The sequence below is a fragment of the Moschus berezovskii genome, chromosome 11 (assembly GCF_049115385.1).
Source record: "Moschus berezovskii isolate FMDL1 chromosome 11, NW_MosBer_1.0, whole genome shotgun sequence".
In the NCBI taxonomy this organism is placed as follows: Eukaryota; Metazoa; Chordata; class Mammalia; order Artiodactyla; family Moschidae; genus Moschus; species Moschus berezovskii.
In genome coordinates, this window is record NC_142470.1 from 8,479,635 (window position 1) to 8,504,777 (window position 25,143).

The 25,143-nt window shown below is 44.9% G+C and overlaps 1 protein-coding gene across 1 annotated transcript in view; it reads right to left on the reverse strand.

Moving 5' to 3' along the window:
• STXBP1 (syntaxin binding protein 1) overlaps nucleotides 1–25,143 on the reverse strand; it is a 67,559-nt gene that overhangs the window by 26,345 nt on the left and 16,071 nt on the right. Inside the window, exons 2-6 of the mRNA XM_055399078.2 lie at nucleotides 9,321–9,370; nucleotides 6,910–6,991; nucleotides 3,966–4,042; nucleotides 2,924–3,002; nucleotides 1,616–1,719 (exon numbers count right to left, since the gene is read on the reverse strand). Of these exons, the coding sequence (XP_055255053.1) occupies nucleotides 1,616–1,719; nucleotides 2,924–3,002; nucleotides 3,966–4,042; nucleotides 6,910–6,991; nucleotides 9,321–9,370 (392 nt within the window). The remainder of the gene's footprint in view (nucleotides 1–1,615; nucleotides 1,720–2,923; nucleotides 3,003–3,965; nucleotides 4,043–6,909; nucleotides 6,992–9,320; nucleotides 9,371–25,143) is intronic.

Sequence of the window (25,143 nt, forward strand, 5' to 3'; positions counted from 1 at the left end):
CTTGCAGGAGAAGGCAGATGAATAAACAGTGAACAAAATGAAACGTAAATTTTATGGTACGTGGGAAATGGGTAAGTGTATGAGAACAGAAGAAGCATAGAAAGAATGCCCAAGGGCTGGACAGGGAGGACAGGAGGCCTCCTTGAGGAGGGGACATTTGAGTGAGGGCTTGAAGGAGGTGCAGTTTCTTCCCAGGGGGCTCCCTGAGGAGGGGCTGGTCAAGCCAAGGCCCTGAGGCAGGCATGTAAGTTTAAATAACAAGACATTGTAAGTTTAAATAAAAGAAGGACAAGCTAGAAATTGTGCTGTGACTGTGGCAAACAAAGGAGCTTTGTATGGATTTAATAATTTCCTATCCTCAAAGTACGTTCTTAGTATTTTTCTCTTTTATCCTTTTTGGAAGGTTTCGGAGGTTTAAAATTTCCTCTTAAACCAGCAGGCTACCAGCCATCAGTATTCTCTCAGAAGAATCTCTTGATGTGAACTACCCTCATCTTGAAAACCTGAGGTTTAAAAAAAAAAATTTATCACTTTTCAAAAATCTATGGTGGAGAAGGGTACGGCTACCCACTTCAGTATTCTTGTCTGGGAAATCCCATGGATAGAGGAGCCTGGTGGGCTACAGACCACAGGGTCATTAAGAGTCGGGCACAACTCAGCAACTAAACAAAAAAATATGTGCACATGTGACATACAATAAACCAAACATAAAAAGACAAAAATAGATGAAATACAATATGGCTGAATATGCTCAAGCTGGATTTTGTTCAATCCAGGTGGTGACAGGGCTCATGAAGAGGAAAAAAAATTCCTGCCCTTGGCTGAGAATAGGCTTTAGGCCAAGTGAGAAGAGAAAGAGACTGTCTTTTGAAAATATTCACACTCTATTTTTTCCATGTCTTCTTACCTAAGAATTCGTCACTCTCTGGCATCTATTATTAGAAGCTGATCCATAAAGACCTGATACGCCACAACCATCTCTTACCTCTACAAAATGCACAGAAGTTGTGCTATTTTTTGCTTCTTGAGGAGGAGGAGGCATTTTAACAAATCTTGAAATACTATGGCATAAATTTTGTACATTCTCTCACAATCAGCTTCACTTTTACTGGTTTAACGACTTTTTTTTTTCCCCCAAGGGGAGCAGTTTCGACATGTGAAGCGTTAACGGCTCATGATGAAGGCTACCATCTGTTCCTCCACACGTGACAAGCTGAGGTTATCTCTGCATAAAAACAGCCTCCTTTGCAGCAGATGGGTGTTGTCTGATCCCTTCCCCGCCTCTCCTCCCAACTCTTTCTGGATTGGCTACTGTTTACTTATTCAAGGAGTCAGCCAATAGGCGTGAACACCGAGCAAGGATGAAATGAACACCAAGAAGGACATGATGGCTGCAAAACGTCAGAAATAGCTGGAGAGCAAGAGTGAGGCATCTTGGGCAGACCCTCTAAGGACGACTGTTTCCATTACATAAACATCCACTCACAAGACATCACTGAGTAATTCCTTCCCCCACTCTCTTTCCACCCCCGCCCCACCCTCTCCGACTTGGCTGGAGTTCCTGAGAGAATAACCAGGATGCAGGCTTTCTCTGCCCGTCCCCTCGCAGGCTCACCTGGGATTCATATGGGAGAAATGCAATGTTGATTTCCGTCAGAGTCTTGATGACTTTGGCTGCTCGAGATTTTACCAGCTCGTTAAACAGGGCATCTGGACAAGCTGCCAGGATGACAAAGACGGTAGGGTTTCCTGTCCACTTGCTGGTTCGTTTCAATGTTTGCACACGTCTGGTGAATTCTTTATTATTAGGATTTTTAAAAGGCAAATAGGAAGTTCATCCCATCCTACAACCTACCGCCTCTAGGGTATAAAAGGAATACCAAACCACCTAGGAGGCCCTCCACATAGAACAAAGAAACCATTGGCAATAAAGGCTGAGATATTGAGAGCTGATTTAAAAAACCACTTTCTGATATTAAGGAGAGGAAGAAAAAGAACCAGGAGAGGTCAAGAAGGGATCAGGAAAAGGTCTATAACATAAACGAACACCCCACACCTGAGATACTTATGAAAAATAAAATAAGAAAAATAAAATCATTGGGCAATGTGATGCAGACACTTCCACAGGCCTTCCAAGGAACTCAGCTGCACAGGAGACCCATTTGGTTGGGGAACCACAATTTCTCATGACTCTCCTGGGCCAAACAAACAGCTTCAGGTCCCTAGAAATGTGTTACTCATTTACTGTTACTAATGCCATCTACCTGCTTCCTTCACACCACCCATCTTCAGAGTGTATAAAATTGTTCTTTGCAAGACCCTTTTCCCATTTTCTCAATAGTGAGTTTTGTGGGGTTTTCACCAGAGAGAACATTGGGTGAACTGGTATTTTCGGACACTCAAGCTATACAGCCCTATTCATCTCTCTGTGCTGTTAACAAGACTAACCAGGATGCTCCTGCGCTAGGTTCCATGCACAAAACCTTCACAAAGCAAGAGAACGGATCCTAGGGCAATGATAAATTCTACCCAATACAAACACCACCAGGTCAGACTGCCTTTGGATCAACAGTTGAAAAGTAGGTGCAAATGCAATGCAGTTTAGAGTGATGTCTGGAAGGCTATCCTGTGAGTGCTAAGGCTGGCATTGGTAAATCCTTCTTGGCCTTAAACACGCTAGCCCTCAGAAGAGGAGCTTTTTTTTTTTAATCAGGAAGGACTGCACAACCTGGTAGGTTTTGTATTTGTAGGCGTTTGTTTTTCTCTCTTACACAACTTGTCTTTTGAAGAGAAAATGAAAGATCAGGACAAATGTGGGAACAATTCATTTCTTTGCTATTGGCCTGGCTTGGTTTGGGGTCAGTCTGACTGTGCAGGAATGCTAGCCTAAAAGGCCAGGGCTGCAGCTGACAGCCATACTCACAGTCAGTGAAGAAGACATGTGCAGCCCGGTACTTGGCGGTCGGCGGGTCCTTAAAGTCACTGATGAGAGAGTGGACGGACTATGGAGACGGAAAAAAGGGAACTGAATCCAACTCTAGGAGCAAATGGAACCCACATCTGAACAGAGTCAAATCCACGCTGGTTTCGAGCTACATGTACAAGATAGCAAGGGATTTTTGATTATAATTCTAACTCATGTTCAGTCATAGCTGAGTTCTGAGGACTTGAGGATTGTTTCAGGGTTTAGACTAACAAAAGCCTCTCTAGCTCATTCCAGAATGACAGCAGCCATTCCTGTTCTCTACAGCCACCATAACTTGGGTTCCTAAGAAGAGACAAAAGAGCAAAGTGCTCAGAAACCTGCTAGGAGACTCACTGCGATGGAGTTCTGGCAATTTAGTTGCATCTGCATCTCACACATAAGCCATTATTTTTTTTTTTTTAATGAAATGAAAACTGGAGGGAATTTACATAAATCAAGACACCTAAGATAGCTAGCAACCAAGAGCAAGGAGGTGGGCATTGTTTAGATGCTGATTTGAACCAACCAAAATGAAGACAACTGAATCTAAACTCTACTGGATATTGATAAAATAAATCTGGGAGTTTCCTGGCAGTCCAGTGGTTAGGACTCAGTGCTCAACCACAGGGGGCCCAGATTAGGGAACTAAAATCCTGCAAGCCATGAGGGTGCAGCGCCCCCCCACACACAAAAAAAAAAAAAAAAAGAAAGAAAGAAAGGAGAAAAGACATCTGAAAGTGTAAAATACCCAAGTTCTGGAGGTGGATTCACTAGATAATGTGATCTACCTAAATGAGATGGCCCGGCCTGGCTTTCTGCAGCAAGCTTAATACACTCTTCATTATTCACCAGCCCCCTCTTTCCCTGCTTGTGGATTGAACGCTTAAACAGAGCAGTGTGTTAAATGCCTGCTTAACCCAGAAATGTCAGACATGGTGCCACACAGACACCAAGCCAGCACGTGTTTGACCTCAGCCAAAACTCTTCTGGGAGGGTTTACCTTCTCAGAGGGAGTGATGAGATACACAGCCTCCAGGCTGGGGAGCGGCTCTCGGCGCTTGTTGATGTCTTCCACAACTAGACAACAAAACAGCAGCCCACGATGAATAAGAGAACAGAACTGGTGATCATGAAACTAGAAGCCACAGAGAGAGGCCACCTTCCAGCTGGCGTGGCAAAAATCGATAGAGTAGGGAGGAGACTCAACACCCCTTCCTCAGAGTGACCACATTTCTGTGTCTTACCATGCTCAAGGCGGCAGAAAACCCAAAACCTCATCACATGAAATCCCTCCCACTTCCCATTTCAGTTCAAGGAAATTCCTCGATCTGCTCTGATTGAAAATGGAAACTGCTATCTCATTCTGTCAAGAACAGACTTTTGCCTCTTCCTTCAGGTGTTTTTTTTCCCCCTCATCTGTCCTAGATAATCCAAGTTCCTTTAGAATTTCCATGTTGGGTTTGTTTTTCAACAATTGGATCGTTTTATCATTTTCCTCTATCTGATGAAGACATTCCAAACACACTCTCTGGATTAAGAATGTTCCTCTCAACAGTTCAAAACCTAAACAACAAATTCTGCTTGAAGCAAACCACCGGTGTCTGATTTGCTGGTTTCTCTTACAGAATGTCAGAGAAAGGGGAGAGACAGCCTTCTGGGAAAGGCATCATCTCACTATCACCTGATGAAGCTTAGGATGCACCCTCTACGCTACGCTGTCCTCTGGTACAGAGCGAGCAGGAAATCTAATGGTGCTCTTCTCCCTATGAAGGTGATATCAGCAAATAAAAGCATCCCTTTAGCAGGATCCCTGTAACACTTACAAAGACTTTTCACCCTGAATAATATTCAAATTAAATACCAAAATTTCTCAACCATCTGTGTTATCAGGGGTTATATTTTTTTAAATTTATTTTTTAATTGGAGGAAAATTACAATGTTTGTTTGTTTCTGCTGTACAACAAGGCTCATAGATTTTTGAATTTCATATGCCAGTAATACTTCCCCCCAAATATTTTCGGGGGGGTGGTCAACACAGGCTTGCAAAATTTTAAATTTTGCCAAGTAAGGACATTAAATAAAAAAAAAAAACTTCTGTGATAGGGAAGAGTCTGTGTGTAGCAGGGGAGAGGTGAACCCTCATCTACCACAGGATAATGTCTAACATGATGAATCCAGAGATGATCGTATAAGCATTTATTTAGAAATACCAAAAAGATAACTGGAAAAAGAGCGGCGGGGCTGCCTCTGGGGTGATGGACCCTGGGGGACAGGGGAGAAGGAGGGAGAGCAGGGCGGTGCTCTCTTCCTTGCTAGAAGCTCACAAGCTACATTTGGCTTTTTTCCTATATTTCCATTTCTTGCTTTGATAGAGGAAAAAAAATGTTTTAGAAGTTCAATGAAGAAAATAACTTTGCAAGCTCAAAACAGGGGCAAGCAGGTCTTGGATCACTGAATGACAAAAAGTCACACCAAAAATTCCATACTCCCATTTACAGAACTATGGCTTTTGGTGACAGGTAAACTAGATTTGGAAATGTGTCTTTATTTTTTTTTAACTTTTTGTTTTTTTGTAGAAATGTGTTTTTAAAAATAAAGGCGTCACATCCCAGGTGTGGCTGCAGCCCATATATTGTTTTGTATATATGTATCTCGGAGCTGCATTGTAAGAGATATGTTTCACACAACGTTTTTTAGGAGGAAAACAAAGGTTAACTACCTTGTTTGAAATAATACCTCAAAATAGATTCCTTTTCCATCAGTGCTGTTTCACAGATTAAAATACACGATCTCTCCTGAAAGGAACCCCTAGGTAAGACTTGGGCTGCTCACAAATGTGAAAAAGAGCTTGGGACAGAAGCCAGGAGGGCTGTGTCCTAGTCTCAGGTATGGTGCTGCCCAGGGACCTTGAGCAGGGGGTTTATCTTATTTCAAAAACCTATTATGGTGAAATTCTAACACACACTCCAAAGGGTGAATTAAACATAAATACGTACATAATCGCACAAGCACCACCCCATCAGGAAGCAGAACACACCAGCACTGCAGAAGTGCCCCCCACCCATTCCCCCTCCCCTCACCATCCACACCTCTCCTTTCCCCTCACAGAGAACCACCATGGTGACACGAATGGCCATCACTTCTCTGATGGGTGTTTAAGACTCACTTATCCCTACATTCAAAGCAGCATGGCTTAGCTCTGCCTGTTTTAGGATATTATGTAAATTAAGAACTCTTTCATATCTTGTTTCTTTTGCTCAACATTGTTTATCAGATTCATTCACATTTTGGAATGAGCGAGTAGTTAATATTCATTCCTTTTCTTTGCTATGTAATATTCTGTCGTGTGACTATCCCACAATTTATTGTATCATGCTACCCCTGATGGACCTTTTGGTTGTTCCCACTTTGGGGCTACTATGAGCAATGATCCGTGAGCCTCCTGGGCACACATGCCTGAGTTGTCTAGAACACACATCTAACCACAGACATGCTGGCTTACAGGACCTGCATGCCTCAACTCTCCTAGACACCGCCAAGGTTTTTGAAAGTAGCTGTACCAACTCATCATATCAGAGTTCCCTTTCTCCTATATCCTATCACTTGGCATTATCATAGCATAAACACTCCAATCTGAGTACACAGCAGTATTTCACTCTGGTTTTAATTGCATTCCCCTGACCACTAACGAGGGTGGGCAAGTTTTCATGTATTTACTGGCCATTTGGATTTCTTCCTTTGTTAGGTGCCATTTCTTTTCTATTGACTGGCCTGCCTTTTTTCTTAACTGAGCCTTCCTTTTGGCATCCTTTCACAGATACCTAACAGGCACCTAACACCGGATTGGAATCTAGGGATTTGGTGATGAACAAGAAAGCCTGGGGTCCAAAGTCAAGGAAGACAATAACAAACAGGGAGGAGAAAGAACACCCCACCGCACTCACTTGTTATCCCCTCGGTCATGATGTCTGTCATCTTACAGCAGGAGGAGAGCATCCTCATGCTCAGCTGGTCCACCACCAGCACCTGGAAGCAAAGGGAACAGTTCACACCTGGGAGCAAAGGCAACAGTTCACACCTGGAAGCAAAGGGAACAGTTCACAACCTGGGGGGCACCTGCTGTGACCCTTGCCTCCAATGACTGCATCAGACTTCAGGAAGAGCCAGAAACACAGAATTCTGAGTAATCGAGGTTTCCTAGGGGCCAGAAGTTTGCCAAGATACACGCTAGCCTTTATTTCCCCACCAAACCTAAGCTTATAGGAGAGTCTGCTCTCACTAACATGACTTTTTAAACTTAAAAAAATTAAAGTTTTTCTGATGACAAAGAAAATAATTACTCATAAAAATGCAAAAGAAAAAGAAAAAAAATTCATACACAGCACCCACACTCAGAGCAATCCGTATTTTTTCAGTGCATAAACTTTCTCTTTAAGGGAGAATGAACACTAGTGCCACACTGACAGGATGGAAGGCGAGGACTTTGTTGCAGACATCATCGGGCTGGACCAGCACATGTGTTGTCCAGGAGTAAACTCTACCTAAGTCTAGGAGAGAAGGACAAGGACAAGAATGCCATCCTGGTTGGAAAGCATCATACCTGCAGTTCTTCAGCAAACCTTCCCTATCTCCATCTGACCCACAGTGGAGAGAGGAAGCTGCTGCTGCTGCTGCTGCTAAGTCACTTCAGTTGTGTCCGACTCTGTGTGACCCCATAGACGGAAGCCCACCAGGCTCCCCCGTCCCTGGGATTCTCCAGGCAAGAACACTGGAGTGGGTTGCCATTTCCTTCTCCAATGTGTGAAAGTGGAAAGTGAAAAGTGAAAGTGAAGTCGCTCAGTCGTGTCCGACCCTTAGCGACCCCACGGACTGCAGCCTACCAGGCTCCTCCGTCCATGGGATTTTCTAGGCAATAGTACTGGAGTGGCTTGCCATTGCCTTCTGCGAGAGAGGAAGCTAAAATAAGGTTATTTCTCTTCTCCTTCTTCAAAGATATAACCCCAGGCAACAGGAGCTAGAAAAATGTGGGCCCCAAAGCATTTTGTTGCAGCACGAGGATCAAGCAGGTTTCATTTCATGAGGCAGCTTCTCCGAGGTTAGTTTAAAATTCTCAAGTCCACAAGTCCATTACTGGTGGGAAGGGTGAGAGAGAAAGGCCAGAGTTCTCACCTTCTGGCCTCCCACCCTGGGTGTGAAGATAGACACTCTAGCTAAAATGTGATCTCCTGTTTATGAGGTTATGTTTATGAGGTTAGGGTGAGACTTTAAAAGCTTCCTGGTGCCAAGCTGTTCCAAGGCCCAATGAACTTGAGGCTCCTGACTGCAGGAAAACTTGGGGGCAAGAATGGTTAGCATAAGCCCTTCGACAACACACGCAGAAGTTCGAATGTGCCCTCCTGGTCCCTCCAATGCCTAGTCCCAGAAGATCAGAGGGTCCTTCAAACTCTGACTTCCTGGATGGAGGACAGCACGATTTTGACTTGTATCATCCACTCCCAGGACCGAGGTCACAATCAGTTCAGTTCAGTTCAGTTCAGTTGCTCAGTCATGTCCGACTCTCCGCGACCCCATGAATCATGGCACACCACCTCCCTGTCCATCACCAACTCCCGGAGTTCACTCAAACTCATGTCCACAGAGTCGGTGATGCCATCCAGCCATCTCATTCTCTGTCGTCCCCTTCTCCTCCCGCCCCCAACCTTTCCCAGCATCAGTCTTTTCCAGTGAGTCAACTCGTCGCATGAGGTGGCCAAGTATTGCAGTTTCAGCTTTAGCATCAGTCCTTCCAATGAATACCCAGGATTGGACTGGTTAGATCTCCTTGCAGTCAGATTGACTTAAATATTTGTTTCAGGTGCACAACAGTTTCCAGCATTGCTCTCAATGTTAAATGAACAAACAAGCTGACTTGGTTTGTCTTGTGTAGCTACAGACAGACAGGAATAGGCCAGATGAGGGCTTTTCAGACTGTTGCATGGGCTCCATGGGAGGCTTTAGGGCTGCCAGAGGGGCAAGAAGGGTCCTCTCTTTTCTCCCAGAGCAAGCAGAATAATTCCACCTTCTGCTTTAATCAGTGGGTTCCAGGTAAGATCCTGTTTGAATTAGAGGGTTCCACTGCTAGAATGCCCCACCAGGTGATCTTAAAGATAAGCTTCATGACCCAGAGATTTCCTAACCAGGATCATATACACAGGAGGCACAGCAGATTACCTTTTGCCAGTTCAGAAGCTTTTTGTGTCCTCTGACGCAGCAAGGGTCCTCATTTCTCCCCTGCATGCCTCTCCCCGATGCCACCCCATCCGTGTTCTTCTCACGAACTCACCTTCAAGGTCACTCATTGTACTCTTCCACTTACCTTCCATTCACCCTTCTTTTTCACCTTCTTTATCACATCATGCATGATCTCTAAAAAGGAGAAAAAAAGGAAGGAAGGAGGGAGGGAGGGAAGACGGGAGGGGAAAAAATTTAATGTAACTTCAAGGACTTCCAACCCCTGCCTATGAGACGAGGTCATCTTCCCTCCATAGACCTTATTCTCCTGTGTCATGCAATCCAACCAATCTGTCTACTGGGCCATAATCAATCCACCATAAAGACAGTTCTCTTCCTGTGTCCTCGATTCACTGGTTCTCAGACTTTCTGGTCTCAGGACCCCTTTACATTCTTAAAAATTGAGGACCCCAAAGAGTGTTTGTGTATATGCATAAATATCTATTGACATTTGCTGTATTAGAAGTTAAACTGATAAATTTTTAAAATATGTATTAATTCAATTACAATAATAAACCCATTCTATGGTAACATAGTTCAGTTCAGTTCAGTTCAGTCACTCAGTCGTGTCCGACTCTCCGCGACCCCATGAATCACAGCACGCCAGGCCTCCCTGTCCATCACCAACTTCCGGAGTTCACTCAAACTCATGTCCACAGAGTCGGTGATGCCATCCAGCCATCTCATTCTCCGTCGTCCCCTTCTCCTCCCGCCCCCAACCCTTCCCAGCATCAGAGTCTTTTCCAGTGAATCAACTCGTCGCATGAGGTGGCCAAAGTATTGCAGTTTCAGCTTTAGCATCAGTCCCTCCAATGAACATCCAGGATTGATCTCCTTTAGAATGGACTGGTTGGATCTCCTTGCAGTATAAGGGACTCTCAAGAGTCTTCTCCAACACCACAGTTCAAAAGCATTGATTCTTCGGCGATCAGCTTTCTTCACAGTCCAACTCTCACATCCATACATGACCACGGGAAAAACCATTGCCTTGACTAGACGGACCTTGGTTGGCAAAGTAATGTCTCTGCTCTTTAATATATTATCAAGGTTGGTCATAACTTTCCTTCCATAGTTGCATGCCATTAAAATGCTATATATATTTTCCATAATAAAACAATTTTACTGAAGATACTGGCATTGTGGTACATTTTTGCAACACTCCTCAATGTCTGTTTTCATAGAAGACAGCTGGGTTCTCCTAGCTGCTTCTGCAATTTATGAATTATATAGCATTTGGAAAACTCCACTGTGTGTTTGCTAGAGAATAAGAGCAAAGAGGCAGATAACATTTTAGCATTATTACAAAGGTAGTTTTGACCTCAAATTTCCGAAGGGTCTAGTGTTTCAGAATCATTGCCTTAAGATGAGTGAGTAAAATTCTGTGACAATGCCCAGGCCACATAAGCCTACCCCCCCCACCCAAGCTCCAAACACAGATGTGAAGAGCAGTTGTGATATCCTTCCAGTTCTAAGCACATCTGTGGGATGCTCTCAAACCCCAAAACAACATTTTTGTAAGCCACAGTTTCTGTAACGCCGTACCACACCCAAGTCTACCTGGCCACGGAAGATTCACAGGAAACAGCACTCTACTACTCTTTTTAAACCCAGATCACTCGCAAGCCTAGGAGGAGTCAGGGGCTAAGAACTGTCACTAGCAAGTGGCGTCAAACATTTAGCTCATTCTCCAAAGCACAATAAACAGTCTGCTAACTCTGCGTCTATCTCCAGTAATTTGATATGTCATAAAAATATTCTAAAAGTTTTAAGAGCTTTTTACCTGATTATAAAAACCCACACAATTATTGCAGCAAACTTGGAAAACACAGAAAAGTATAAAGAGGAAAACACCATGTATTCCTTGCAAACTATAAAAAATCAAAAAACAAAATCATTTGTAATCTTGCCAACCTGAAATGCATAATTGACAGTTTCCGACTCTCTTTTCCCATGAACTTTTACACAGCTGATAACATGCTGTATATATAATCTCATATTATGCTTTTTTTCTCATTACAAAAACTCATTTCTCCACTTTAATAAAAATGCTTCCTAGGACCTTAAATGCCTGCATAGTACTCTCTAATCTAGTCAACAATTTCTCAACAGTCATTCGGATTATCTCCCATGGTTCAGTGTGGTGAAAACCTGGGAACAAATACACCCAGTAAGCCAGTGGTTAAGCTAGAGAGGCTGCATCTGTGCAATGGACACTATGTGCCTACTAGAAAGAATGATCGGGGAGCACACACTCCTTAACTCAGTGTCACCGTTTACCCGTCACTGGACCCAGCCCCAGGGATGAGCAGCAGCAGACACACGTCTCCTTCGGAGCTTACATGCTAGTGACAGAAGCAGACAAGACAAAAGGGCAATCGTAGCTTCTCCTCACAAGTGCTCTGAGGCAAACAGATAAGGGCTGCTGCTGCTGCTGCTAAGTCACTTCAGTCGTGTCCGACTCTGTGTGACCCCATAGACGGAAGCCCACCAGGCTCCCCCGTCCCTGGGATTCTCCAGGCAAGAACACTGGAGTGGGTTGCCATTTCCTTCTCCAATGTGTGAAAGTGGAAAGTGAAAAGTGAAAGTGAAGTCGCTCAGTTGTGTTCGACCCTTAGCGACCCCATGGACTGCAGCCTACCAGGCTCCTCCATCCATGGGATTTTCTAGGCAATAGTACTGGAGTGGCTTGCCATTGCCTTCTCCGAAGGGCAGTGGTAGAAAAGAAAAATCCTTGTGTGGGAAGCTACCTTTAAGAGGGGGTCAGACAAATATATGGCTACCACGGGGGAAAATTGGGGTTGGGATGAACTGGGAGATTGGGCTCCACATATACATACTATTGACACTATGTATAAAAAAGAGAACCATTGAGAACCTAAAAGAGAGAGAGAGATACAGGAGGGATCAGGATTAAAAAAAAACCAGGGGAAAAAAAGGCGGGGGGCGGGGTACTTCCCTGGCTGTCTAGTGGTTAGGATTCCATGCTCCCACTGCAGCGGGTGCAGGCTGGATCCCTGGTTGGGGAAGGAAGATCCTGCATGACAAGGCCAAAAAAAAGGGGAGGGTGGGATTCAGCACAACCTCTCTGAGGAAGACCCCAGCCCCTCAAAAGCTGGGAAGGGAGCAGGGGGAGGCACAAAGGCTGGAGGTGGAGAAACGAAAAAGAACTTGACAGCTTCTTGGAACTACAGCTGGTAGGAGCTGAGGCTGGAGGCCAGATCATGCGGGACCTTGACAGGAGCCTGATTTTATCTGAAGGGCACTGGAAAGCCATGGAGGGCAGGGACCTCATCTGCTGCATCGCAGAGATGAGACTGGAGCGGGGGCAGGACGAGAACTGAAGCAAGAGTACAGTCAGGACACTTTCCCGAGGGCCCATCCATGGCTGGTGGCAGTGGAGATGAGGAGGATTGATGTGGACCATTTTTAAAGCCTTTACTGAATTTGCTACAACACTGCTTCTGTTTTATGTTTTTGGTTTTTTTGGCTGCAAGGCAGGTGAGATCTTAGTTCCCTGACCAGGGATTGAACCCGCAACCCCTGCATTGGGAGATGAAGTCTTACTGGGCCACCAGGCAAGTCCCAAGAAGTGGGTGAATTTCATATGTATTTGGAGGTAAAGCCAGGGTAGGGCTAGCTGCTGAATTGGGTGTATGGGAAAATAAAGAAACACCAAACTCCTAGCTTTTTCATTTAAACAAAGAAACTGATGTAGACACAAAATATTTAAAGGGAGAAGAGAACTGATCTGTTGGAGAATACCCAGAGTCCTTTTCTGACTAAAGATTGAGACGACGAAGATGTCTGAGGGGAGACACAGGGTAGGGGGAGCTTGAAAGATTGGCCTTTAGCTACAGTTTAAAATCTGGGTGCTACTATCAAATAAAGGTAGGAGGTAACGTTGGACAAAGTCCCAAACTCTTGCCCTTCCCTGGGAGCTCGGTGGTAAAGAATCCACCTGCCAATGCAGGAGACTTGGGTTCGATCCCTGAGTCAGGAGAAGGAAATGGCAACCCATTCCAGTATTCTTGTCAGGGGTTGCAAAGAGTCAGACATGACTTAGCGACAAAACACCACCACCAATAAATATGCTGAGCTCTTGATCAATTCTACTGAATTATTTTCCAAAAAACAATTTACACCCTCATCAGTGTTCTGACTGGCTCTCCAAAATAATGTACTATTAATAATTGATAAAACATATCTTGAGTTTTGTTTGCAAATGTGACAGCGGAAGAGGGTATTATTACACTATCTTTTTTGTATTACTGAGGGTTTTTTTTTTCCTGCTACACAAAATTAAATTCAAGTCACCTTTTGATAGGTGAAGGCAGAGATATAATCAGAAAATCAGAACAAGGATCACAAGTCCTAAAGACTGAGACTACACTCTGGGTTCAAGCCTTCTTGCCTGGTGATTCCTGTTTTGAAATTCTCAGGACCTGTATTTGTTGTATGGTTGTCAGCCAGTTCTAATCCTGCCCTACATTTTTCTAATCCAATACCGAAAAGGAAACAAGGATTAGAGCCCATTTTAGCATTAAGAATCAAGTAGGTTGGGCTACTTCCTCACAAATAATCCCTGGCAATCACATTTCAACTCCCTTAGAAGTCCTCTTTGTGTGGAGAGAAACAAATAAAGCCTTCCGAGGCTGGTCCAGCCAGAGGGTCTTATTTCTGCATTCCAAACCACGTGATTTCCAGGCAAACCATCCGCTCCACCACCACCTGGCCTGAGCATTTGGCACAGAAGACACCAGGGCAGTATTCTTGCCTGGGAAATCCCACGGACAGAGGAGGCTGACGGGCTATAGTTCATGTGGTAGCGAAGAGTCAGACAGACATGACTTAGTGACTAAATAACAATAACGCTAAGGCAGCTTTAACTTCTGAATAATTGTGAGAACCATGGCCCTGGTTACTCCTTGGAAGAAAAGTTATGACCGACCTAGACAGCATATTAAAAAGCAGAGACATTACTTTGCCAGCAAAGGTCCGTCTAGTCAAAGCTATGGTTTTTCCAGTAGTCATGTTCGGATGTGAGAGTTGGACTATAAAGAAAGCTGAGCGCCAAAGAATTGATGCTTTTGAACTATGGTGTTGGAGAAAACTCTTGAGAGTCCCTTGGACAGCAAGGAGATCCAACCAGTCCATTCTAAAGGAGATCAGTCCTGAATACTCAGTGGAAGGACTGATGCTGAAGCTGAAACTCCAATACTCTGGCCATCTGATGCGAAGAGCTGATTCACTGGAAAAGACCCTGATGCTGGGAAAGATTGAAGACAGGAGAAGGGGACGACAGAGGATGAGATGGTTGGATGGCATCACCAACTCAATGGACATGAGTTTGAGTAAACTCTGGGAGTTGGTGATGGGCAGGGAGGCCTAGCATGTTGCAGTCCATGGGGTCACAAAGAGTCGGACACGACTGAGTGACTGAACTGGCTGATGACCCCAGTGGACTCTTCCCTCACGGCCAAAGGAAAAGAAAGCAGATTCCTTCTCATCCATATCCTGCAGGTGCCAAGGGACTCCCAAACTCAACAAATTCCTCCCCAGTCCTGAGAAAAAGAGCAGTTGGTCTAGATTACCTGGGACCTCTTCAGACACACCCAGTATAGCAACCAGAGCCCCAAAGTGCAGGCTCTAGGGATAGCTGCACGCCGCTCCCAAGCCCCCACCCCCTGGACAGCCCTATCCTTACTGCCCCTGGCACCCACAACTGCCCTTGGCAGTGACACGTGTCAGGGCATCTAAGCCCATGGCACACCAAGATATCGGAAATAGCATGACTAATACTAGACGGGTTGGAAGCTTGGGAGAAGTGGGGGTGTCACTAAAGTCCTCAGAACTATGGGGGATTCAAACAGTCTATGCTCTGTGCCCACAGAGCTCCACGCTGCCCTGAACTCAGGCACCAGAAGTTTGGTGCCTGAACGGAAGGAGGAGCGCCTCCCCTCTGTGGAGGGATTTCAAGAAATGTAAACTCAGGCCACAAGTGCCCTCCACTTTGACCAACACAGAGACAGGGAATTTCTTTAGTTATTCCAGCTCAGTAGTGTTGGTTCTTCTGAAAGTCGTCCTCTTAAAAAAACCTCAGTTGTGTGACGGTATAAGGCTAGTTCTACTTTAGCTTCATTGACTATGCTAAAGTCTTCGTGTGGATCACAACAAACTGGAAAATTTTTAAAGAGATGGACTGGTTCCAAATTGGGAAAGGAGTACCTCAAGGCTGTATATTGTCACCTTGCTCATTTAACTTATATGCAGAGTACATCATGCCAAATGCCAGGCTGGATGAAGCACAAGCTGAAATCAAGATTGTAGGGAGAAATATCAATAACCTCAGATATGCAGATGACATCACTCCTATTATGGCAGAAAGTGAAGAGGAACTAAAGAGCCTCTTGATGAAAGTGAAAGAGGAGAGTGAAAAAGTTGGCCTAAAACTCAACAGTCAAAAAACTGAGATCATGGCTTCATGTCCCATCACTTCATGGCAAATAGATGGGGAAACAATGGAAACAGTGACAGACTTTATTATCTTTATTTCCAAAATCACTATACATGATGACTACAGCTATGAAATTAAAACACGCTTGCTCCTTGGAAGAAAAGCTATGACAAACCGAGACATTGTATTAAAAAGCAGAGACATTACTTTGCCAACAAAGGTCCATATAGTCAAAGCTATGGTTTTTCAGTAGTCATGTATGGATGTGAGAGTTGGACCATAAAGAAGTCTGAGCACCAAAGAACTGATGCCTTTGAACTGTGGTACTGGGGATGACTCTTGAGAATACTTTGGACTGCAAGGAGATCCAACCAGTCCATCCTAAAGGAAATCAATCCTGAATATTCATTGGAAGGACTGATGCTGAAGCTGAAGCTCCAATACTTTGGCCACCTGTTCTGAAGAGCCGGCCCATTAGAAAAGACCCTGATGCTGGGAAAGATGGAAGGCAGGAGGAGAAGGGGACGACAGAGGATGAGATGGTTGGATGGCATCACTGATGCAATGGACATGAGTTTGAGCAAGCTCCAGGAGATGGTGAAGGACAGGGAAGCCTGGTGTGCTGCAGTCCATGGGGTCACAAAGAATCAGACATGACTGAGTGACTGAACAACAACAAGGCTAGTTACTCAGGCAGACGTCACTCCCACCAAGAAAGGCATCCACGTGCTGTGCTGTGCTTAGTCACTCAGTCATGTCCGACTCTTTGTGACCCCATGGACTGTGGCCTGCAAGGCTCCTCTGTGGGGATTCTCCAGGTAAGAATACTGGAGTGGGTTGCCATGCCCTCCTCCAGGGGATCTTTCCAACCCAGGTCTCCCTCATTGTGGGCAATTCTTTACCAGCTGAGCCACCAGGGAAGCTCAAGAATACTGGAGTGGGTAGCCTTATCCTTCTCCAGTGGATCTTCCCAACCCAGGAATCAAACTGAGGTCCCCTGCATTCCAGGCAGATTCTTTCCCAGTTGAGCTATCTATCAGGCAAGCCCAAGCAGCCATACTCCAATGCAAATTAATTTTAAAAAAAGAAAGAGAAAATGCTAAGGGAAGCACTAAAATTAGACAGACCAGGGAAAATCCAGGTTCAGGCATTTGTTAACCGTGGACCTTGAGCTAGTATAAAATTTTTTAGGTTTCAGCTTTCTCATCTACAAAATTATAATACTCTAATGACCTGTTGTGAGGGTTAACGAGACAATATGTCTGGGAAGGTATCTGGCAGGTCTGAGGCACAGAACAAAAGGCACCACTGTGATGACACCATAAAAATATGTTATTCATACAGACAATGAAATAAGAAAATTATAACACTTCACTTCCACCAATCAAGATTTTTAATATAATATAAAAATTATATAAAAAATATATATTTAAAATACGGTTTAAAATAATCACCAAAATATTTAGATATCAAACTCTACGTGTATTTCAACAGAAACTTCTAAACTTCCCTGACCCACAATAAACAAGTGAATATGCTTTGGAATAATGGAATGTATATAAATCTTAAATGTTAATATAGAATTGAACAGAAGAACCCTTATACCACTTCTAAGGAAAGAGACAGTGACCTCTGCTTATTCAGGAAGAGATGCATTAATGTTGAAGCACAAGTCCGAGGCCCCAGACAGTAAGTTATTTCATGTCACAACAGGGACACTGGGCTGTATTTTGAAGTTGCCATTACTTAACACTGTTCTGAGAATTCCCTAAGACAAGAAAATAAACAAGGTAAGAAGGACACAGAGTTATCTGCCTGCAGAAATCATGCGAATCAACTAAAAAACTAGTAGAAACATTAAAACTTTTAGGAAGGTTGTTGTTGTTTAGTTGCTAAGTCGTGTGTGACTTTTTGCAACCCTATGAACTGTAGCCCACTATGCTCCTCTGTCCATGGGATTTCCCAGGCAAGAATACTGGAGTGGGTTGCCATTTCCTTCTCCAGGTGATGTTCCTGACCCAGGGACTGAAATCAGGCATCCTGCATTGGCAGGCGGATTCTTTACCACCCAGCCACCAGAGAGGTCGCAGATACAAAATAAACACATAAAAACCAAGAGGGCTTTCACATGGCAACAGTAACCAGACTCTAGGAAGGCAGCTCCACTGTTTCCTAGTGCTGGGACTCCACGCCCTGTCAATTCTCCTCTACATGCTGGCAGTAATTCTGCTCTGAAGCAATAGCAAGTCTGTTCCTCTTTCCCCGACGGCACTTCAGATATCTGAGGACGGCAACCAAGACTCTCCAACTGTCTTGCTCTGGGCTGGAGATCCTCCCAGCTAAACAAGTGTATCTTCCCAGGTAGACTAAGTTGCTGCTGCTGCTGCTAAGTCACTTCAGTCGTGTCCGACTCTGTGTGACCCCATAGACGGAAGCCCACCAGGCTCCCCTGTCCCTGGGATTCTCCAGGCAAGAACACTGGAGCGGGTTAAGTCTCCACAAAACAGGAAGAAGTGGTTCAAATACTTGAAAACAAGCCTTCCTGGTACTCTCAAGTTCCTTCTCTTAGGAAGACCCATGCACACAGAAACTGTTGGCAACTGACTACAAACCTCTTTAATTAAAAAAACAAACAAAAAATTTTTACTTGGCTGCGCCAGGTCTTATTTGCAGCATGCAGGTTCTTTAGTTACAGCATGTGGGATCTAGTTTCTGGACCAAAGATCGAACCCAGGCCCCCTGCACTGGGAGCATGAAGTCCTAATCACTGGACCATCAGGGAAGTCCCCAAATCTAATTTTTTTTTGTCTTTATGATGTTTTAAATAACATAGAAGCAGCACATTCTCGTTGACAAATTAACAATAGAGAGATGAATAGCCACAAAGTGACATTCCCTCCTCACCCCTACTCCAGAGGGGAAACAAACATCCATGGTTTAGGGAGTGCTCTTTCAGATCCTTTGCCAGGCACATCCAGGCAAGCGGGAGGCTCTAACACATACACCCATGGCTCCCTGGCACAGGCCTGGGAGGTAAAACAACTTTCAACAATTCTACTTTTTTGCTGGGTAAGAGCACTTCTTCTGGGAAGAATTTGAGAGACCATCTGAAGACAGAGTCTAGGTCCTTATCTGGGGATTGAAACGCTCCTATGAAACAGCCACAGGGAGTGGCAAGGGCACCAACTCCAGAGGGAACCAGGTCTCTGGATCCCCATCCAACTGCTCTTCCCACTCCACATACTGTCTCTCAGGTGCCAGCCTGGACTGGACTCTGCACTGGGACCCAATGTGCTTTTCTTTGTTATACTGCAGTGATCACCCTGACAAAGTAAAGTAAACTGACCCAGACGTGTTTTGGAGCCAGATGGTTAAGGTTCATATCCCTGCTGCTCCTCCACTTACTAGACTTGGGACAAGTGACTGAATCTGTGTCACAGTTTCCCCATCTGTAAAATGGGGATGACCACACATGCCTCATAGAGCTACTGTGAGGAGTAAATGATTTGATGTGTGTGAGGCATTTAATTCTTCAGCACTGTCAGCTACCGCCAGCACCATCAGCATCTTTTAACGGTATCTGATTTTCCTAATAAGGGCGAATCCAGTGATTTCTAGTTGGTTTCCTATTGCTTCCCCATGCAGTGCGTGACACGTCTTCCATTCTCCAGTTTGTTTCTCTCCATTTAATGACGATGGCTTATTGAACATTTCCGATGTGCCAGACATCATTCCAGGCATTGGAAAAAATCATGATGAACGAGCTAAACAAGATTCCTTCCCGTAAGGTGCTTCCATCTGGTGTGGAGGGGAGAGACAGCCAATACACGCAGGAGATAAGATCATTCTAGAGAGTGGTGAGTGCTCAGGGGAAATTTTATCTTTTTATAATTTTATTTATTTAATTTGGCGGTGCTGGGCCTTCATTGCTTTGCTTGGACTTGCTCTAGTTGTGGTGTGTGGGCTTCTCATTGCTGTGGCTTCTCTTGTTGCAGAGAGGCCCTAGGCTCGCAGGCTTTGGTAGCTGCAGCTCGCGGGCTCAGGAGTTGCGGTGCATGGGCCTTTGTTGCTCCGCAGCATGTGGAATCTTCCCAAACCAAGGATCGAACCCATCTTCCCCTGCATTGGCAGGCAGATTCTTATCCATTTCACCACAAGAGAAGTACAGGGAGGCAATTTTAAAGGTTAAAGAACTAGAGCATGATGAGGGTTGGGGAGAGAAGGTCCTCTGAGGGGGTGACGAGGAGGGATCAAACTAGTGAAGATGTCAGGGGGAGAGTTCTCCAGGCACAGGAAAAGCAGGTGAGATGTCCTCAAGTCCAGGTCAAGGATGGGATGGACTAGGAACAGAGGGACTAGCAAGCTCGGTAGGGGAGAGAGTAGCCCAAGGTGGTTGAGAAGGCAGCAAGTACTTGCCAACAATTCCACAAGTCACTCACTGTATCTGGCTTCTTGAACACTAGGCCTCACTTACTCCCTTTCAAACATGATGATGCCCTCCCTCTCCCTGCACCCTCCCTCCGCCTGTCTCTGGCATCTGGCATAAAAAAATGATTTAGTATATGCCTGCAGGATGAACGAACTCCCTGAGTGGCACAGCAGAGCAGCGCTTGCTGGGAGTGAAGGAGCAGTTCTGTTCAAGGCTGAGGAAGGTGAGCGTCAGGGCCGCCACTCTCCTGACGGCTCCCCGAGAGGTCTAAGGAGCATGGACGTTCTTTCTGGGGTAAAGAAAGTGTTTGAAAATGGCTTGTGATGATGGACGCACAATGGTGCAAATTTACTAAGAGCCATTGAACTGTACCCTTTAAGTGGGTGAATGGTATAGTATGTAAATTGTATCTCAAGAAAGCTATTTTTAAAAAATCATCAGAGGGACTTCCCTGGTGGTCCAGGGGTTAATAATCTGCCTTCCGATGCAGGGAATGATGCGGGTTTGATCCCAGGCTGGGGAACTAAGCCCCCACATGCTGCAGGGCAGCTAAGCCTGCTCGCCTCAGCTATGGAGCCTGGGAGCTGCAGAGAAAGACCCCAAAGTGCGACTAAGACCCAATGCAGCCAAACAGATAAATGTTTCTTAAAACTCATCAGCGAAGTTTAGAGGAAAACTTTAGACTCTAACAACAAATGCAGGTTTGCTTAACATGGAACTGTTCCATAGCGTCCTCACCTGAAGACAGGTACCCTGGCATACCTCTGTAAGGCATGCTATCTAAAATTATAGCCTATTTTAATTTGTATCTGAACTGTACTTTGCAGAAGCAGAAGAGACCAAAATAGAGGCCTCAAATTGTCAGGCACAGGGCAAGAACTGGGTCCTGCTCCCTATTAACTCAGGGCATGCATGCTAAGTTGCTTCAGTCGTGTCCAACTCTTTACGACACTATGGACTACAGCCTGCCAGGCTCCTCTGTCCACGGGATTCTCCAGGCAAGAATACTCGAGTGGGTAGCCATGCCCTTCTCCAGGGGATCTTCCCAACTCAGGGACTGAACCCGTGACTCTTCTGTCTCATGCATTGGCAGAAGGGTTCTTTACCACGGAGTCCCCTGGAAAGCCCCCCTATTAACTGCTGAATGACACCTGCTTGATCTGAGAATATTCCTACTGAAGCCTGCTTTTTGGGTGGCAGAAAGGGGTGAGAGGGAGGAGGGCCCAAGCATTAGAGCGGGTGGAGATGGGTGAACGAGGGCATGGCTGCGTTGCTCTAGTGAGCACTAGGCTAGATGTTACAAGAGACGCACGTGTTCAAAACTTGGGCTGCTGCCAGTATCTGAGGGGCGCGTGTGATGATAAATGCCTGCTTTCCGAGAAACCAAATCCTAACCTCACACCCGTAAAGATGCTGGACAGTGTTACAGGAATGACTGCTTTCTCTTTCACAGGAAATCCTCCTTTTCTATCCCCCTCCCCACCCCTCTTTCACAAGGTTTAGAGTCAAATGGTTATGGGGCTAGAAGGTTTCTAACACACAGCTTCATGGACCTTAGAATTTTGATTGGTAGAAAGAAAATCTCAAACTGGGGACAAAAGAGGTAGAGAATAGGAGTTTTCGGCCACACTGTAGACATCATGGTCACTTCCCCTTAGCTCCAACCAGAGCTAGTTTCTTCTTCCTAAGGTTGCCTGCACCATGGATAAAAGGAGCTGTGAAGTTACCAGATATACTCAGAAAAATCAAAGTGGGATTCCAAACAATTCATTTAATCTTCAAATCAATAGCTTAAGATAGTAAATACTATTTGTTTATATTAATATGTTGAAACAAAAAGACCAAAGACAAAAAGAAAAATGGTGAAGGGGCAATTAATCTTCCAGGACAGAAAGCAGTACTGTTTCTCATAAGTATTGTTTTCTGTTTTATTTTTAAATTATTTTTATTCTGACTGCACCAGCTCTTAGTTGTGGCACTGGGGATCTAGTTTCCTGACCAGAGATGGAACCTGGGCCCCCTGCATTGAGAGTTCGGAGTCTTAGCCACTGGACCACCAGCGAAGTCCCATAAGTAGTGTAGAATAAGGCTGTTTTAAGAGAAAAGACTCAAGAATGAGGACCAATTTTTGTATAAGATAGTGATAAGCATGAAAGTATTTGGGAAGGATTCTATATTTAAGAAAGAAAGAGAGAGAACACACATTGCCCTCATGTGTTACCAACAGCAGCAGACCTCAACGATTAATATTCCATTTCATCTGCCAGCCTGTATCTGTTCCTCTGTAAAACACCTTGTCCTCTATCTTTATAGACTGCAAGAATTCTTCCTTGAACTGCAGGGATAGAGAATAGATATTTATCTTGATCTTGGCAGGAACCCAAGATGTAGCTAGTATCTTAAATTGGTAGATATAGCATTTAATGGCTCTGAATCACATTTCTTGACTTAAATGGGAGTTACCCTAAGGACTCAAGGGTTACGAAAAATATACTTTGGAAAAAAGGGGAGAAGAGTGTTTCATATCATCCCAGAGACTCAGAACAGACAACAGTTTAGTCTAGTGGTTCTCAATGTGGAGTGATTAGCCTCCCAGGGGACACTCAGCAACGTCTGGAGGTGCTTTTGATCGTCATGATTGGAGGGTGCTAGGGGCACTGGTGGGGCTTCCCAGGTGGTGCTATGGCAAAGAATCTGCTTGCCAATGCAGGAGGCATGGGTTCGATCCCTGGTTTGGGAAGATTCCCTAGAGAAGGAAATGGAAACCGCTCCAGTATTCTTGCCTGGAGACTCCCATGGACAGAGGAGCCTGGCGGGCTACAGTCCATGAGGTCACATAGAGTCAGACACGACCAACAGACTGAGCACGCACACCTATGGAAATTGAGTGGGGAGGGATCAGGGATACTGCTAAACATCCCACAACACACAGGCTCATACAGCCCAAGATGTCAAGAGTACCAAGGTTGAGAACCCCTGACCTAGTCCTAAGAAACTGAACCAGAGAGCAATCAAGTGACCTCTCCGTGGCAGCAGTGGTAGAAATCATCTTACTTCCAAACTCTGAGATTCTGACTAGCTCTAGGATTTAATGTGTCACAGATCTTCAGGTCTCTGATATTTAAAAATGTGTAATCTCACAGAGCAAGACAAGGCCACAGTGCAGTGCTGCCAGTGGATAGGTGTCCAATGGACAGAAGACAAAAGCCTTGGGGGGAGGCTTCCAGAAGGCAGGAAGTGCTCCCCCCACCCACACCACCCAACACACACAAAGGTCTAGTTTCAGGAGGGCTGCTACCTTCTCCCAAATCCAGGGGACTGCTTACAATATGATACGAGGAGAAGAAAACATCCTGCTGGACCTGGGCTCAGGGTCATGCAGAGGAAGAGGGTGGAGCCCGGAGAAGAAGAAACACTGAAAATCCAGACAAGATGGCTGAGTTTGTGCAAAATTTTCACCAAACAGGCAGACTGGGTGATCTTCTCCAGTTAGTCTTCCATACTCTACAGAGAACAGAATCTGCTTCTTACATTTTCAATTGGTTTATTAGTTCTGCAATCCCATTTTTTAAAAATAATTTTTAAAATTTATTTACTTTTGGCTGTGTTGGTCTTTGTTACTGTGTGTGGGTTTTTCTCTAGGTGCAGTAATCTGGGGCTGCTCTCCAGTTGGGGTGCGCCACCTTCTCACTGCAGGGGCTTCTCTTGTTGCAGAGCACGGGCTCTAGACCACGGGCTCTAGACCACAGACAATAGTTGTGGCACTCAGGCCCAGTTGCCCCAAGGCATGTGAGGTGTTCCCAGATCAGGGATCGAAACTGCATCTCCCTCATTGGCAGGTGGATTCTTTACCACCAAGCCACCAAAGAAGCTCCAATCCCACTATTTTTTGTTTTCTGTTTCCTTGGCCCACTTTCCATTTTGTTCTGCTGTTTCACATTACCTCCCATTTGAACTCTTGGTTCATTATTTTTATGTTTGAGGGTGATTTAAATTATTTTCCCTATACCTGTCTTCTTCCAGAATAAATTCTTTACCTGAGTGTTTATGCCACAATTCTGTCACTTTTCAATATTAAATGTTTACAAAGTTCCTGTGTAGAGTTTTTTTTCCTCAAATCACCTAGACCAGAGGCAATTCTCTCTCGCTGTCTACTTGTACCAAAATGCACGGGTGAGCTGTCTTTGCCCCCTCCTCATTTACCGAGGCATGATTTGAAGACTGCCTTCAGGATGTGAGTTGTCTGCACATTGGGCCAGTGCCCTTTGCCCAGTCTTCCACTAGGGGATCAGTAGGGGAGAGATGACTGGTGAAATTTGTCTCTCCAAACTGTAATTCAGCAAAATATTCTGGGCCAAACACCACTCCGTTGAGGGTGTATACTGGGGTCCAGGAGGGGATACCCAGTATCAGAAACAATGACTTTACACTTCATGTGATTTCCTGCTTCACAGTGAACTAATGAGTTAATTCAGCATGAAATTCCTGGATTTGGGATGTCCCAAATTTTTAAAAATTTATTTTTCATTGGAGGATAACTGCTTTACAATGTTTTGCTAGTTCTTGCTGTATAACAACGTGAATCAGTCATAAGTATACATATATCCCTCCCTCCTGAACCTCCGTCCCATCCATCCCCTCCCCCAGCCCACCCCTCAAGGTCATCACAGAGCAGTGGGATGAGTTCTCTGTGTTATAAAGCAACCTCCCACTAGCTAGTTAACACATGGTTAACACAGGGTAGTAGATATACGTTTCAATGCTACTCTCTCAATTCATCCCACCCTCTCCTTCCCTCACTGTGGCCCACAGGTCAAATTCAGCCTGCTGCTTGTTTCTGTACAGACCTTAAGCTAAGAATGGCCTTTACAATTTTAAAGCGGTAGAGGGAAAAGAAGCAGCAGCAGAGATCACAGATGAGCCACACAAACTGAAATATTCAAACACACTGCCCTTCATAGAAAAAGCTTCCTGACCCTGGTCTTGCACAATGGATAGGAACAGACAAGTATCAAGGCAAATTTC